Here is a 17,279-nt window from a genome sequence, read left to right as displayed (position 1 = left end):
AGTGAAAGCCACGGGCCAGAAGGATAAATAGGCAGCGAGGAGCCCCAGCACCAGAGCTCAGGGAAGCAGTGCAGAGCTCACCTCTCCTGCCCAGAGCCCCGCTGCCTCCAGCCCATCCTCTGCCAGACTCAGCGACACAATGCAGCAGCTGCATCTTCTCTGCCTCGGTCTCCTGGTGCTGGGATGTATCCTGCACGGTAAGAGGGAATCTCTCAGGGTGCATTGCTTGTGGAAGGGCTAGGATCTGGTTTCTTGCCTGCTTTTGCATTTCCAGCAGACTTTTAGAGGGACCCATTGCTGGGGTTCAATAGCAGCCCTCCTGAGTCCTCTGCTTGTAACACGTCCCAGAGGGACTCTGTCCTGACCAAAGTCCAGGAAGGAACCCGCAGGGGCTGGAAATCTGCACTGGGGACAGGCTGTGGAGCACTCCTGCCTCCCAGTGCCCTAGCCCAGCCTGTGCACACCAGGCTGGGATCAGCTTTTCTCCACTTCCATCTTCCCCTGCCTGAGCAGCCCTCACCACACCAGGGGAGCATCCCTGGCACCGGAGTGGAAGGCAGCGCTTTGGTGCATCTGCTTGCAGGGTGGCAGCAAGGTGCAGCTCAGTGTGGGATGGGCTGGGGCATGTGTAGCTGCCAAAACAATAATTTTTTCAGCAAATACAGCCAAAGTCATGCCCAGACCCTTGGGAATGGTGTCTCCAGTGCCTGGACGGCAGCGCAATGAATCCACCAGGTGTCCCCTGGCCAGCGCTCACCCCAGGGATGAGGGAGGGAACCCGGGTGTGCAGAAGGGTTGCCCACTCCCCATCCTACTGCTCTTCTCCTCTTTGCTGAGATGTGAAAGAGGCAAAGGGCTGCCAGCACCTGGGAGCTGGGCCAGCCAAGCGTGTGCCTGCCTGTACGGGCTGGACTGTGTGCCAGGGCACGGCTCGGCACGCTGCCAGCGCGGGCACCATCCCGTGGAGCCCGGGAGTGACCTCAAGCCACGTGTTCCTTTCCTCCTCCAGTGCACGGCGGCAACAACGTCCTGGACTGCTGCCTGAGGACGAGCGATAATCCCATCCCACGGCGGATCGTGCAGAGATATCAGATACAGCTGGTGCAGGATGGCTGTGAAATCCCTGCCAACGTGTAAGGGCCATGGTGACGGGCAAGGGATGGAGCACGCAGCAGGGCAAGGAGGGAGGCAGGGCAGGGATGGCAAGCTGCATTTGGGAAATAGGGGGAGAGGTGGAAGGGGAGGGAAGGTGGAGGAGATCTGAGGCTCAGACAGAGCAGGACAGACCCGCTGGGAGGTGAAAACCTGGGGAAAACAGGGCTGAAAGTCATGGCAAGGAGCAGGTGGAGGAGGAGGGTGAGGGAGACAGTGTGAGAGCTGGGGCTGTACTGAAGCATCCCCAGGACATCCTGCTCAGCAGCTCCTGTCTTTCCCCCTGTGGGCCCAACAGGTTCATCACCGTGAGGGGCAAGCGCCTCTGCGCCCCGCTCGAATCCCCATGGGCGGTTCGCCTCCGGGAGAAGCTGGACTCTGGCTCTGCCAGGAAGGTAGGAGCTGGGCCGTGCTCGGTGTGGGTTCTGGGGAATGGGGGCGGCCTGGGGATGGCTCAAACCTGCCACCAAAAGGGATGTTCCCAGCCCGAATGGGACCGATGGATGCCACAGAAAAGGGTGCCCCTGCTTCTGCTCTGTGAGCTCGGGGTTGGCAACATCCACATGTGGCTCTGCTCAGACGGTCCAGGTGACCACCTTGACATCAGGGAAGGGGCCCCAGAGAGCTCCTTCCCCAGGACCATGCTCATTCCAGTTGTGTTTTTCATTTCCCCAGGTCCCAAATAAAGGCAATTAGGCCCTGAAGAAGCCCGTGGCTGGCCCCAGCACCCGGATCGGGGCCAGCTCTCAGCTGTGAATCTGAAGCTCATGAAGCCGACTTGCTTCCACCTCCTACTACAGGGCACGGGGCCAACCCTCCTCGGGACTCGTGTCAGTGCATGGGGCTCGTCACAGCCCTGCAGCTCTCTCTTCTCCCTTCTGCCACCAGTGTGACTCAAAAACCTGCGTCAGGCTGAGCCGGGGGCTGCTGGACCAGAGTCTCCGCTCCAAGGGTGCTTGGCATCTCCAGCACCCTTGCAGCCAGGAGGCTGGTTTGATGGACTGATCTGTGAGATGAGTTTTGGGGATCCCAGCCTTCCTCTGAGCGCCAGTCTGTTCCCTCGGGTTTCCATCATCAGCCTTGAGCCTGAGCGCCTTCTGCATCCCTGGGAAGGGCAGCGGGGATGGGACTGTGCAGGGATGGAGGGGAAGGGGTAGGGATGTTCGTCACCATCATGTCGGTCCCGTGAGGTCCTCCAGCTTTCCCCCTCCTGCCCTTCCCTGCCCAGGTGGAAATGGAGCCAGTGCCAGTATCCATGGTTTGTCCCAGCCTGGCACCACTGGCTGCTGTGGCATAACTCTGGTGTCCGCTTGGCCAGGGCCTTACTCACAGGATGGGAATGGTGGAGGGTCCCTGCCCTTGTCAGGGACATCGCCCTCCTTCTCGGTCCCCAAGCCTGCCACCGTGGTCAAAGCCTGCCTGGTGCTGCTGCCTGGGCAGGGATGCAAGAGCAGCGCTCGCGCTGTGCTCAGGTATTTGCTGCTAGATCTGCTCAGTGCAAAAATTACGGGTGTTAGCTGCTTCTTTCTTTTCTTTTTTTTTTTTTTTTTTTTTTATATTTTTTATTTTTTTTTCTCTGGATTTGTTAAATAAAAATAAAAGCCTATGAGTTGATGGCCTGCCTCGTTTTTGATCCTGAAGCTCAGCGTGGAGGGTGGGGGTGCTGTAGCACAAGGCAAGGGGCTGTGCTGGGTGCAGGGGGAGGAAAAGGGCTTTAGGGGGATGAAGGGTACAAGGGAGCATGCAAGTATTGCAGCATCCAGACCAAGCCATTTCAGTTCCACCAGCACCTTTGCTGGGAACGGGAGCTTTGCTTTTGCAGAAAAGGGAAACCGAGGCACAGTGAGGCTTGGGCTGCCCTAGCAGCTCAGTGCAAAAGCACAGCTGGGCTGCAGAACAGGAGAAAGAGCTCTGGGGGAAACGCAGGCAGGTGAAGAACCCAGTGTCCCTGCTCCTAAATGCATCCTTGGGTAAAACACAGGGTGGCACATCGGCTCCTGCCCATCGTCACCCATGATCTGTGAGTCCCTGGACGCTTTGTTCCCAGCTTTGTGCACCAGGGCTGTGGATGATCAGGTCCCTAAAACCGAGCCAGTCTGCCCTAAGGCTTGCTGGCCCAAAATGACCTCATGGAAACTTTCCCTTCACCCTGGCGACACGATGTTTGAATAAACCTGCTCCCTTCTGCCGAAGCATGGGAGAAACATGCAGAAGCAAGGCTTGGTGCAGCCAGCAGCCAGGCACAGCCAGCAGCAAGGCACTATGCTCCGGCATGCACCTGTACACAGGGTTAAATAATTTGCACTGGGCACAGGCTGGGAGTGGGATGGCCCAGAGACCCTTCCTGAGGATAGGAACATCATCCGTGGTGGTGCAGTGGCTGGGGATGCCCAGGCACTTGGTGGCTGTTGCTGAAACCTGTTGAAAGCAAGATGAGCTCCAGCCCTTTTCCTCTGCTGGTCTGCTTCTCCCTTGGTTGGTGGCTTCAGGTGTTCCCCCCAGGGTCCTCCTCCTGCTCTGTGTGCACTTGCCGTGCCCTGGGCTCGGCTGCCTCTTGCTGTGATTTTCCCAGAGCCCTCGCACCGGCTCTGTCTGCCCCAGCTCATTAAGCACAGTGACAGCTCCAGCAATATAATCCCGGGGAGGGGGAGGAAGAGGACGAAGGCTGGTATGAGAAGAGAGGCCAAGACAAACAATGTGAGTGGGAAGGGAGCTTAACCAGTGCTTGCTTTGGCAGAGCTTCGCTGCTGCTCGTTTGGTGACCTGCGAGGGGCCGCACCAAGGAGGAGGAGGAGGAGGAGGATGCTCGGCGCGGATCCGTGCCCAGGCTGAGCTGCTGTAGCTGGTGGGCAGGGGCTGCAAGAGGGACTTGGCCTCAGATGGACCAGGTCTGTCCTTAGCTAAAGGCTATCTTGCCAAGGAGCATGGTGCCTGGGCTCCCACCCCTTCCACCTCAAGGGAAGGGCAGGAGATGCCAGGCACTGTGTGTGCGTGGTCCTGGCAAGGAGGAGCCAGCCTGTCTGCACCCCCGAAGCAGCTCTCCCTGCTCCACAGCCCGTCTCTCGGGAATCTGTCCAAACCAGCAGGGCTCAGATCTTAGTAAACAGTACATAGAGTTTTTCTGATATAAAAGTCAATGACCTTTCTGGAGGGAAGTGGCCACTATCCTTGGAGAAAGCAGCAAATCATGGACGTGTCAAAACCTTGGGTCCCAGCCGAGAGCCAGTTTCAGTAAAAGTGCTCCAAGCCCTCTTGTTTGTCTCTCTCTCTCCAACTGTGTTTTTCCTGCCTACCCTTGCTGCATCCTCAAGTGTCAGCGTGGAAGATCAGGACCCAAAGCACAACAATGCAGACATAGCCTCAGCAGGACCAGGTTTTGGTGTGAGGTATTCTGGAGCATCAATTGAATCAGCCATGGTCCTTTATCAATGCCTAGGATCTGTATTTCTCATGTCATCGCAACTGAAAAGCTTTCCTAGGTATCTGGCAAAAGAGCCCTTCTTCTGGTGACTGTGCACAAGGCAAGGCTGTACCTATGCCAGCAAATTGAACGTGGGTTGTTCTCTGGCCCCAGGTCTCACAGCTGGCATTTTGAGATCTCTCCTGTTCCTTCCAGGCTTGGTGGAGGCTTTCTCTGATACCTTCCAAGTGGATGTAAGACAGAGCAGGCATGACCTTAGAGTCCAAGTGCAAGGACCAGTTGTCCCCTGTTCTGGTGGTCTCCTCTGCTTGGTGCCAAGGCAAGGGGCTGCTCTCCACAGGCACAGCTCCCTTGGCACCAGCACTGGACGTGGCTGGTAGGGGCTCAAGGACCTGCCTGGGCTATTTGGAGGAGATAGGATGTGGATGGATGGGCAGGGTGGGAAGCCAGGCAGGGAAAAGCCCCACTGCTCTCTTCCTGCTGTGCTCTAAACTCTTGCCTAACCAGTAACATGTGTGGGTGATGGAGAGGATCCAGGCCTGGCATCTCTCCTCCCCAAGCCCCTCCTGGTTTTTCATTCATTCCCAGCATGTCATCTCCGGTACTGCTTGTCCAGACACTTTCTGCTAAAGTTTGTCCTGTGGGAGGATGCCAGCACTCTTGGCCAGGCTGTGGGGCTCTGAGCAGAACTGCTCCTTCTGCAGCTACATCCCAGGAGCCTTCTCCTGCAGCTGGATGGTCCCTGGTGGCCTCACCCAGCCGAGCATCTGGGTACACAAGAGGAGCTCCCATCCTCCGGGCTGTGCTGGGTCCCTGGGGACCTGCTCAGATCATTGCACAAAGGCCACCCCCAGAGCACCCAATAAGCTGGTTTAGATACAGTTTTCTTGAGGGCCAGGGGGAATCTACTGCCCAGGCTCTATACCTTCTTTTCAGGTCCCCTTTGGGCTGATCTGCCCCGATAAGTGGGAGATTGCTTGTGGGGGCACAAGAGAGAGTGCATAGAGAAGGATGTGCCACGAGGGATATTAGTAGCTGAGTGATCCCACCACCAATGACCACAGTCTGCTTTTAGACACCCAGAGTCCTAGGAGCTCGCACCATCAGCAAATACAGAAATGTGGCTGAGTATCCCCCAACTCCTCCTGTGAGCAGATCTGGCTCTAATTACTCAGGATGGGTGCTACTTGGCTAAATCCCACTCACATTCTCTGAAATGCTGGGGCTTCCCTCCAGCCTCCTACCTTTCCTGCCCAGCATTTTCAGTTTTGTTTCTCCACTTTTTTGAGTTTTCCTCTGACATTCAGTGCCTGAATATTCAGTCAGACCTCTAAAATATATATATATACTACTTGAGCAAAGCGGGGAGGTGGGTTTCCAACAACCCTGGGGTCTGAGATTTGTCGTCCATGTTTTGCTGGTGGAATTTGGGGTTATCACCATTTCACAGGGGTTTTCTGAGACTAGGAAGATGTGGGGTGAACTTTGCCCATAGGAGAGGGAATGCAGGAGTTTTGGGGTGCCTGAAAGCTGATCTCTATTCCCCTAAAGGTTGACTCTAGGAGTCAGTCATGCTCAGAGAGAACAAGGTAAAGGAGCATTTACCAGAGGGCAGGAGCAGCAACAAAGCCCTGCAACCAAACCCCAAAAACCCCACAGCAGGAAACAAGCCGGGATGTCCCCTATTGTCCCATGCACCTGATGGCTTTGCTCCTTGCTTAGTGCCCTGGAGCCTCTCCCTGTCTCTCCGTGGTCTGTCTTCTTGGCTCTGATCCCTGGGACTGGAGCAGTGGGGCTGGATACTGTTCCTAATGCAGGTGAGAGGAATGAAACAGAGTCCAGAAGCTTTCTGACATGGGTACCTCATGACACAGGGACCTCATGCCCATGCTGGGCTTGACTTTTACACACAGTGGATGATGTGGCTCACGGCACTGTAGGCTCAGCCACCAGCCAGAAGCACCCTTGCCCTGCTCCCAGAGCACCCTTTGGAAAGGGAGGGGGGACCCATCCTCTCTGCCCTCAGGAGCACCCATCTTCTCTTCGTGCACAGTAGCAGTAAAAACTGGAGATAAAAGAGAAAACTGGGAGGACAAGCAAACAGACTTGTCCTGCTGCAAGAAGTCTCTGGAAAGTACCTTCCTCATTACCCATCCCTCCCTACAACCTGCTAGGCATCAACAGGAGGCTTAGTGACGTTTTCTGTGGCACTCCTCACCTCTCCCTCATGTTCTAGGAAAGGTGCTGGCTGGTATGTCCTCCCAGCGAGGGCTGGGGAAGGGAAAGAAGAGAAGGTTTTGGAGCTCCTTATGAATTTAGGAGAATAAATTAAACCTGTATGCGTGCAAAACCTTTCTACATCTGGGGTGGAAAGGGAGTTGGAAGATTTTCTCACAGTATGGCATGCTTGAGAGCTCTTGCTGCAATCCTGGCTTATCCCTAGCAAGAGAAAACATCTCATGCTGGGGTCTTCCTCTCTCAGCCCACCCGGCTCTGTGCTGCCCAGCTTCTGCCCCGCTCCCTCGGTCCCCTCTAACCCAGGTTTGCCCATGTGCTGGCTGTTTTGTGCCTGTCCAGAGGGATGTGGCAGCTGTGTTGTGTCAGCGGGAGGTTCACCCTCTGCAGCCCTCAGTCTTCAGCCTCTACTAAACGCATCTCTCTCTTCTCTGTTTTCCCACAGAAAGCGAAATTTTCTTTCTTGCAGATGTGTTGGCTGGGAAAATCCCTCCTCTGCTAGGCTGCGCACTGTCCCCACGCTGCAAACACACAACTGTGTTTACATGTGTGTTCCTTATTCTTGTTTAAACCACCAAGCCATGGCTTTCCACGGAAGATTCTGCTCCAAACAAGCAGCACTCGGCGGAGTCTCCTGAGCCTCTGAGGTGGTCTTTGGTGAAAAACTCAAGACTTTTCACTGAATTCCTCCACAGGTTGTAATTTCCCACCTTCCGTTTACTTGTTGTGGCTTTTGGAAAGCCACCAGTCAGCATTTAGACGGCAGCCGCCGCGTTGCAAAGAACAGAAGCAGAAGTGTCCCAGATGCAGCGACGGACTCGCCCTCCACCCGCAGCGCCTGGTTTCATTTCCCAGCTGCGGCGCAGCGCTCCAGCATCCTCCTCTGCCCCTGCCAAGGCCAGCTGCCTCCAGGGAATTCCCAGCGCTGGAGCCCATGGGGTTTCATTGCCTGCCTGGAGGGGGAAAGGCCGAAGGGCTGAAGTCCGCTGGGTTGAGCCCTGCTGTTTTTGAAGGCTGTGTCCATGCTGTGCCGTGGTTCTTGGCTGGGTTTGGCTGGCCCAGGCAAGGCAGCAGGGCCTGGAGCTCTGCAGTTCTCACCTGGGGTGGAGAAGCATTGCAGTGGAAGCAGGAGGCATGGGGAAATGGGGGATTGCGTTGTGGGTGCTGTGGTGAGGAAGGCCTGTGATGGCTGTGTGGTGTGGTTGGCATGCTGGAGGCATCCAGGGGGACCTGGGCAAGTTGAGAGGTGGGCCTGTGTGAACCTCATGGGGTTCAACAAGGCCAAGGGCAAGGTCCTGCACCTCAGTCGGGGCAATCCCAAATGGCAGTACAGACTGGGTACAGATGGATGGGGAAAAACCCTGTGGAGGACTTGATGTACAGGAGGACAAAAAACTGAACATGAGATGGCAACGTGCACCTGCAGCCCAGCAAGCCAACTGTACCCTGGGGTACACCAACACAGCGTAGGCAGCAGGGCAGGGAGGGGATTGTCCCCCTCTGCTCTGCTCTCGTGAGACTCCACTTGGAGCCCTGCACCCAGCTCTGGGGCCCACAGCACAAGATTAGAACAAGTCCAGAGGAGTCCACAAGGATGCTCAGAGGGCTGGAGCAGCTCTGCTGTGGAGACAGGCTGAGGGAGCTGGGGGTGTTCAGCCTGGAGGAGAGAAGGCTCCAGGGAGACCTTACAGCGGCCTGCCAGTGCCTAAAGGGGCCTACAGGCGGGGGAGAGGCTCTTTTTTAGCAGGTGGAGTGATAGGACAAGGAGATATGGCTTTAAAGTAAATGAAGGTGGGTTTAGATTAGATATTTGGAAGAAATTCTTCACCCAGAGGGTGGTGAGGCCCTGTCCCCGGCTGCCCAGAGGAGCTGTGGCTGCCCCATCCCTGGCAGTGCTCAAGGCCAGGCTGGATGGGGCTTGGGCACTGCCAAAGTACTGGCTGAAGGAACCTGGGTTTACCCTCCTTCCAGGAACAGAAGAGATGGCCTCCAAATGTACAGGAGGCTGCTGTTTCAAAGAGAAAGTGAAGAAACTGTTCCCTTAGTTCACTTCTGGTAGGACAAGAAGCCACAGAAAACCTTGGGGTCAGTTGTTGAAGGGAAATTCCACTTATCAAGAATGGTCAGTTGAGGAAATGCTGCCTCTCCACTGCTGCAGATTTTACGGTTAGACCATGGCCTGTTGGAAAGCTCTGAGTTGTGCTGGCCCTGGCTTGGCACAGGAGGGACTGGAAGACCTGTGACAGCCCTACCAAATCCTTTGTTTCCCATTATTCTGGTCTATCTGTGCCCCACTGGGTGAGGTGGGTTTTCTCTGCTTTATGTTATTTTTCTGAGGGCTGCATGAAGTCATGGGAACTGCAATTTGGTGTTCGTGCAAAATCTGAAGCATCTGAAGCAAGAGAAATTTAACCAAAATGGGCTCCAAAGTGTCCGTGCTCAGTGTTTTTGCTGAATGAGGAAGGTCTCAAGCAGAAAACATCTGGAATCGGACCAAGAGCCACACACACTCCTAAACAAAGGAGATACATGGACTTGGAAGAGAAAGCAGACATGTAAATGGAGATGGAGGGGGCCAGCAGCAGGTTGGGTTTCTCTGGGTCTCATTTGTCTTCCTTGTGCTTCAGCTGTCTCGAGTGAGAGCTGTGAGGCCGTGGTGTGCCAGGACATGCTGGGCCATCCATCACGGGCTGTGCTGGCTGCTGGGGCAAGCCCGTGCCGAGCAGAAGCTCCCAGCTGTCCAGAGGGGCTCTGCCTCATTTGCTTTATCAGTTCGGAGGCTGCAGCCTTTCCCATACTGCATGCAGGCACAGAACAACTTCTTCCAGAAGGGCATTGACCCCCTACAAATGTGACCCCAGGGGGCTTTTCTACAAGAGCTCTGGCTGGGTTTCAGGAGGGTCATTGCTCTCCTGCTACTAGAACCTCTTCATTTCTGCCTGGGAAGCATTCCTCCTGCGCTGGATCTTGGCCCTTGTAAGGTATGGCTGGTGGCACTCACACAAGGTTTCTGGGTTTCAGCCAGCTCATTCTGCTTTCTGGGCCAGTGCTTGAATGGTCTCAGCCTGCTCAGTATTGCTTCTTCTCTTCCAACAGAGTGCCAGACTGAGTGGGGAGATGAAGTAATTCTTCACCTTCACCAGTCCTGGCAATTCTGCAATGCTTTGATATGGATCTGCTACAAAGGGCTTTCTCTGAAAGTCAGGAGTGTGACAGTGGGTACCAGAGCTGGTCTGAAGAGTCTGCAGCTCTGTGTCCCTAATACATGGGTCACCAGGGACAGCACAGAGTACAACACAAAAATTCCCAAGCGAGCATTTTTCTCAGCTGCATGCAAAGGAGGAAGCCATGGTGGCTGGAACTGTGGGGGCTTCCCATGGGGCAAAAGGGTCTGCATCTTCCTTCCCAGCCTTCCTGTGGGATATTTGTGTCCAAGGATTTCCAGGCAGAGGGTGACAGGGCCAGCAAAATGTCATCAGAGAGAGCAGAGCTGCCAAGTGTGCAAAGGGAGCAGAGGACAGGGGAGCTGGGGAACTCTTCAAAGACAATCCGATGTACCAGGCTGGTAGTCCTATTTGGGCACAGCAGCAAAGAGTGGAAAGTCCCTGGCTGGCTCTTTTGTGCCTGATAAGGCAGACTGGCCCCATGCCCTGCTGAGGAGGGACATGCTTGCAGATCCCTTCCTTCCAGGAAAAGGAGGGGAGAGGAATCAGGGCATCAGAGTGATGGAAAACAAAGGCAGACAGGTCCTTCCTCCAGGCAGCCCCGAGCTGCATGAGTAGGGAACTGCTGGGAGGGCTGGGCAGCAGGTCCAGGGCTGCTGCTCACCTGCAGGCTGAAAGTATCACATCAGAGCCTGCCGGGCACCTGAGCTGCCCTCCTCTGTCCTTACAGTGCTGCAGTCCCCTTAGAAGTGCTCTGGACCCCTGGAAGACATGGAGGTCTTTTAAAGCGCCCTTCACTGCTGTTAGAAACATTTCTCCCTGTGTGCTGCTGCAGCGCTGCCAGAGCTCCAACCCAGCAGCTCCACAGCTCCTGTTGTCCCCAGGTCTGACATGAGCTATGTCCATCCCTGCGGTGACCAAGTGGCAAGCTTAAAGCAAGTGGAAGTGCCTCACCTGGGCAGAAAGCACCCGACTGAGAATGGGGAGCATTTAGGTGCAGATGGACACATTGCAGAGGGTAAGGCTGGGATGAGGGGTACTGGCAGCAGAGGTTTTTCCCTTCCCTTCATTCCTGGGAGACTGTCACCTACCAAGCCTTTGTCACGTCCCAAGGAAGTGGTTGCAGATGGGGATATACACACTGTCCGGGAGGGAGCGTGTCATGCCGATCCTTTGACCTTGTGTCCTGCGGGGCGAGAACTCTCCTGGCTCCTTGCCCTGCCCTAACAATGCTTAACCCAAGGTCCCTGCCTCCCTGAAAAATCCTGGCCAGCAGAAAAAGCCGGCCACCCACCGGGAAGGAGCAGGAAGGCACCACCGAGCCTCTTCTTGCCTTTGTTTGTGCAGAGTCCAAGGCCGGCCAGCACTCAGCACTGTCCCTGGCCACGTGTGTGCCAGCACATCCCAGAGACACGGGGGGACAGGCAGCAGATGAGGACAAGCTGGGAAGGGCTTTGTGTGAGGGTTTTTGGGCTGTGTGTGGGTGAACAGCAAGCCCCAGAGGTGTGCACAGAGCAGTGGGGTGCTCTGGGAGGTGTCTGCCCTCTACCCATAAAGATTGTCTTTGCAGGAGACTCTATCTCAAGCACTCTGTGAAGTGCTGGGATGGGTTCACAAGCCTTGCTACCTGCAGCTCCAGAGCTTTTCTTTTCCCTTCTCACACACAGGGCAAGACGAAAACACCTCCAAAACCTCCACCAGCACAAGAAGAACACAGGAGACCTCATGTGTGCACTGGTGCTCACAGTAAAAGAGCCTGCACCGCTCACAAAGAGCATGGAGGGAAGACACAAATTAACATCTGCTGGGGCTTTGCTGCTTTCTAACCTCCCAAGCTGGTACAATCCTGACAGCCCCAAGCCTTGCACAAATCTGTTGCTCTTCACGGATCCCTTCCCCTGCCGCTCAATGCCTCATCCTACCCCGTGCTGCAGCACGGTGGCAGCAAGGACCAGGACAGCGGGTGGCATCACACCAGTGCTCCATCCACATTTCCCAGTGCCATTCCCTGAAAACACCCTGCAAGCACCCACGCAGGCTGTGCAAGGCCCATTGAGCCCCTGTGAGGACAGGAAAGCCACCAGGTTTGCAGCCGCATGGGACAAGGCTGGCCGGCCTAGCCCGCCGCTTGTGCATGAACTGAATACAGCCCAAGGAAGTTTTTTAGCGAGCTCCGAGCCACTCACAGCAAACTTCTCACACCAATGCCATTTACCTCCGTGGCAAAATAAGCTGCTGATTGTGCAGCGGCAGATTAAAGGGCTCTTAATATCTTTATTGGGTACAAGATACACAAACTCGGCCTAGTAACTGTTCTCAAGTGGGAAAAAAAATGTGAAGGCAAAACTAAATGATCGAGAGAGAGCTCAGCACTTTATCAGCCTTTTTACAATGTGCTCAGGCTTGCAGATTACAGAGCCTTGCGTGCGTTTGTGTAAATATTCACAGCACTACGATATCCTTAAAGGGACACTTGCAGCCCTCCTCCCTCCCCATATTCCCCCCTCTGTTCTGGCACTGCACCAGCCAGGCTGTAACTCCGTGCCTGCATTTTGCAGAAAGGTGGCTTCCTCTTCTCCTCTGGAAGACCCTGAAATGTCACCCAAGCTTTTTCTGTTCTATGGGGAATGTCACCGGAGCTGGAGCTGGCAGCGCGAAGGTCGAGGCGAGGTGAACCTCACCCTTTGCGGAGGCTGATGATAATTTATCCTTTGCCACTGATGGATTGTTAGCATTTTATCACTCTGCGTCCTGCCTCCAGCATCAGGGGCATCAGGGGCATCAGGGCAGTGGGTGCTGGTCTTCTTGATACTCTCATAGGAGCAGAGGAGTACAGGGGAGGCGGGTGACACCAAAAGCCCAGATCCTAAAGACACCGAAGCCATACTGTTGGCTGGGCAGCATCCCCTTTGCGCACCGCTTTGGGTTTCTGCTGCCTCCCTCCACCACAATACCCATCCTCCTTGTGTGTAGCTGTCTTTCTGGCTTTTTCCTTATTTTCTGGCTTGCAGCTGTGTACTCTTCTTTGAGGAAGAGTACAGAGGTTGCTACTCTGGGGAATCACAGCTGCGGTTGCGGTGTGCTGGAGCCTGTGCTGGGAGCTTTCACTTCCCTTCATAGACATTACCCTGGTGAAGGCAGCAGGTCTTCATTTTTTTATTTATTTTTTTTGTTTTGTTTTCTTTTCTTTTGTTTTCTTCACATTTCTTGTCTTCAGGAGGAAATGAAAGCACGGCCCTTCTGGCACTGGTAGCTTTTCCTTTGGTCTCCAGACCTCGGTCAGCTCTTAGGTCTCCTGCAGGCTTCCAGGCAGCCCCACAGGGCAGGAAGCACTGCAGGGGTGAAGCAGGTCTGGAGGTCACCCATCAAATCTTTACCACAGCTTAAGAACTTCTGCATTTGTAGGATCGTGATGAAAAAGTACAGACAGAAAGGGCATCTACTGCAGAGCTTCATCCTGGAGCAGTGCCAAGCTGCTTATGAAGGGGAAGAAGCAGACACAGCTGAAATCCCACAGTCCCCACTTAGCTGGAGCAGCTTGGTGCAGCCCCGTGGGTATTTCTGAAGCTGCTTCATGCTGGAGGATGCTGGTCCAGATGACCTGAGAGGTCCCTTCCAACTTGAACCATTCCCTGATTGTATGTTCTCACCTGGCAGCAGCAAGTAAGGGACGTAGACGGTGTCACTGCTGCAGGCAGGAGGGGACTTGGGTGGGCTAAGATGTGGGGACCTAAGATGTGGTCCAAGCAAGGCCCATGGCAGCCCGTCACCTCTCACGGGTGCCATGCAGAGGCAGGTTGCATTTTCTTGGTGAAAACCACCCAGGAAGAAAATCCCAGAACCTTGAGCCCACAGGGAAGGGCCAGAGCTGCTCCCAGGACCTGGGTTGGAAGCTGAGGTCAGGAAAATGTCATGGCAGTGGGGGACATCCTCAGGCAAGGGGAATTGCCCATCCCTTGGTGCCCTCAGCTCGGAGGTCAACAGTCGGAGGTGATGGGGATGGGTTAGCAGAGCAGGGTAATAGTTAGCCTGGGGACACTGGGGAGTCTCTGATGCTGTGGCCCTGCAGGCACAGAGCCCACACAGCCAAACATTTCCCCCCTGGGCCAAACCCTCCTGGATCTGTAAACCTCACCATCCAGAGCGGCGCAGCCACGTCTGTGCCGAATTGCTGCTCCGCCGCCTTCGGGGACACTGACACCCAGGGCAAAGGGACGGGGAAGCCTCTGGCCACTCTTGTCACCGCCTCTGCCCCAATCCCAAAGCCCCAGGCACGTCCCCGGCCGTCAGCACGTGCCAACACAAGCACTGGCCAGGAGCCCAGCCCCGCTGCAGCGAGCCAGAAGGGCTTCTCGCCCGCCCCGCTTGTGGTCCAGTGGCCGCGGCGGCGGGTCAGCGGGTTTGGCCGAGGCGTGCTGCCCCGAGCTGCATGCTGCTCACCAGCTCCCGACAGCTCCCTCGGTTTCTGTTCCCCAGCCACCCTTCTTTCATTTTCTGTGTGTGCTTTTTTTTTTTTTTTTTTTTTTTTTTTTTTTTTTTTTAACTATAAATAGCCCCAAGAGGGACTTCCCATCCTCAAGGAGGAAGAGGCAATTAATCCTTCCCAAAGGAAGTCTCCAGGAAGCCTGGAGGACCCTTCTCACCCAAGAATAAACCGTGCCCAACAACAGCCCCGGACAGGAAACATCAGAGGCAGCAAATGGAGCTGATGCTGGCAGGAGCAAGGCTTTCAAGCACTTCATGGAGGAAAAGCAGCTGCTGTTAGTTCATTAACATGCCTGGCGGCTCCTTGCACAGCCCTGTTCTGGCTGTTTGCACACTTGGGCACATGCCTGGGGCTCTGGAGGGCTGGGTTTGCCCCAAGAGCAAGGTGGCAGGCCGCTGATGGGCTGCAGAGGTGCCAGAGCTGGTAGAAAACTCAGAAAACTTCTGCACAAGGTTAGTATAGAGACCGCGAGGTACTCTGGGGCTGAATTCAAGCAAGCACACACAAGCCTGGAAACACATCTGAGCTGGCAGAATACCTTAGCCGAGCGCACACATCCACCTGCACAGCCTCCATCCCTTCCTCCTTTACTCACACCCAGCACAAGGGCTTGCACGTGGAGCTGGGGGCTTGCCCTCCTGCTAGCAGGCACGAGGACACATCTGGCTCACACACACAGCGTGATTAATCCCCAGCAAAGCTTCTGGCTTTGGCTTCGTGGCCGCCCGCAGTTCAAGGTGCTTTGTGGGGTTATCCAGATGCCTCTCTCGCATTTATAGGGCGAGGGATGGGTCTCCTAGGATTGGGGCAAAACCAGACGGGTGGTAAAGAAGGGAAACCCAAAAAATGGCAAAAAAAAAAAAAAAGCAAGATGTCTGTGGCATGGAGGACCACTGTAGGCTGTCCACTGAGCAGGTTTGGCCAAGCTCCAACCCTCAGCCCCACATCAGGCAGCCCCAGGCCCTCAGCCCCCAGGCTTTCCTCTGAGGAAGGATTTTCGTTTCTTAGCCTCCTCTACTGGAGGAAGGCATGTAACTCCTCGGAAGGCTATTTTAAAGGCGTTGTTTGCCATCTAGTGGGAAAATAGTGTCTGGGCCTCCTTCTTGACTGCTCTGAGACAGGGGGAGGATGAAGTTTGGGGCCTTGGCCCCTGCAGGAGCTCTGGGGAGAAGGAAATGAGGAGAGGTGCTGCAGGCTCAGCTTCCTGCACAGCTTTGCCTCCCCCAGGCACTTTACTGGCCCTTTGCAGCCAGATGTAGATGCACAAATGCAGACCAACAGCGCAATCCCTTGGGGTTGCTCCTGGCTGTGCTGGTGCCCTGCATATCTGGGGAGCGAAAGAAAGGCACCATGACCTGTTGCCTTCCAGCCCAGCATCCTCCTGCAGCACAAGATGCAGCTGGTGGGAGGTGAGCAGGTCAGGATGCTCCCTGTCCCTCCCCAAAGGCTGCTCCCAGAAGTGTTTCCTGCTCTGCTTCAGTCCCCGTAGCTCAAGAAGCAGCTGGAGGAGAGATGTGAACTCTTGCTTGGACACCGGGCCTGCTTTCAGTGAAAAGAAAAAAGAAAAAAAAAAAAAAAAGCTGGCAGGGAAACCCACTGCTTGGCGAGCTCGTCCAAAGCGCTGCTGCTGGGCTGAGGAGGGAACAGGCATTTGCGGAGAGCATCATGAAGCAGCACTGCTTGGGTACAGCTAAGCTGCTGGTTTAGCCTCCCAGCACCTCTGTGTCCCTGCGTTTGGAATTTTTTGTCTTTCCATGAAAGACAAAAAGTGTCCTGGAGGCAGGGAGGGGGGCACCACAGCAAACAGGGAGAGAAACAAGCCTTTTGTGTAGGGAGAAGCCTATAACAGGGCAGCAAGAAGAGGCATGGCTCAGGCCTCTCCTCGCCCCACGTTTGGGTGCCAGCACATCTGGCCTGCCAGGTGATGCCCAGCCTTCTCCTTCAGGAAAGAGAGCTGGTGCTGGGCACAGAGTTTGCAGCTAAAGAGAAGCAATTTAAGAAAAAGCAGCATGGGTGACCTACAGGGTCTTGAGTGTGCTGGGGGCTTGGACCCTCTTGCAAGATCCCAGGCAGAGATATCCCACTGAGTTCAGATTTACTGCCAAGGTGAACGCCCAGCACTGGGTATTTAAATCATTTGTATCTGGATTCACTGTGCCCCTGGGGCAGGATCCCTGCCCTGCTCCCCCTACCTGGACAGCATGAGACCAGGAGGGTGGAGATGCCCCTCTCTGCCCAGCACAGGGGCTGACTTTCTGTTGATCCAGGCTCTGTCTCCTCATGCCAGCCGTGTTACCACTTTTTTGGGGACTGGGCACGTGGGTCGCACGGAGGAGCTGTGCCCAAATACTGTCCTCGCTCTGCCAACGGGCCTCCCACTGCCAGCCTTAAGCACTTGGCTTCCCAGCTGTCCTCACAAACCAGTCTCTGCACGAGCATCTTTGATGCTTAGGATAGTATTTGGGTGTCCCAATGGTTCACCTGCCTATCCATTCATACATCCATCCATCTGTCTGTTCCTCTGTCTGCCCAGTCCTTGCATCCCTCTATATATCAAGCTCCCTCCCCCAACCCATGCGTCCTTACCTCCCCATTGATTCCCTCTGTGTTTGTGTTCCTTCCTTTCTCCCTTGCCCCAGGATTCATTCCCTTGTATTTCCTAGGACCTACCAGGGCTGCTTCTTTCTCTTTCCTGGAGGAAAAGGGAAGAGAGCAGCAGGAGAGTGAAGGGATGGCTCTTTTGCAGACAACCTGCCTCCTGTGTGCACAGCACAGCCTGTCCTGGCAGCGACAGGGGAGAAAAGTCAGGGCTCGAGGGCCA

General features: G+C 55.2%; 1 protein-coding gene across 1 annotated transcript; it reads left to right on the top strand.

The window, feature by feature from the left end:
- Window positions 1–2,710, top strand: LOC309890429 (C-C motif chemokine 19-like). Its single transcript, XM_082784287.1, has 4 exons — window positions 1–197; window positions 1,010–1,133; window positions 1,451–1,547; window positions 1,828–2,710. The coding sequence occupies exons 1-4, from the start codon at window positions 140–142 to the stop codon at window positions 1,846–1,848; spliced, it is 300 nt and encodes a 99-aa protein (XP_082640413.1). The 5' UTR covers window positions 1–139; the 3' UTR covers window positions 1,849–2,710.
- Window positions 2,711–17,279: the final 14,569 nt, after the last annotated feature.

This window comes from Aythya marila (assembly GCF_965140915.1).
Source record: "Aythya marila genome assembly, chromosome: Z".
Classification (NCBI taxonomy): Eukaryota; Metazoa; Chordata; class Aves; order Anseriformes; family Anatidae; genus Aythya; species Aythya marila.
Note: the sequence above shows the minus strand (reverse complement) of the source record. Positions and strands in the feature narration are given on the sequence as shown.

Excerpts from the sequence above, each read along its gene's own strand:
- LOC309890429 (XM_082784287.1), top strand. The coding sequence starts at position 140 with ATGCAGCAGCTGCATCTTCTCTGCCTCGGTCTCCTGGTGCTGGGATGT. Across the intron at positions 198-1,009 it reads GCTGGGATGTATCCTGCACG|TGCACGGCGGCAACAACGTC; the intron begins GTAAGAGGGAAT and ends TTCCTCCTCCAG. Across the intron at positions 1,134-1,450 it reads TGTGAAATCCCTGCCAACGT|GTTCATCACCGTGAGGGGCA; the intron begins GTAAGGGCCATG and ends TGGGCCCAACAG.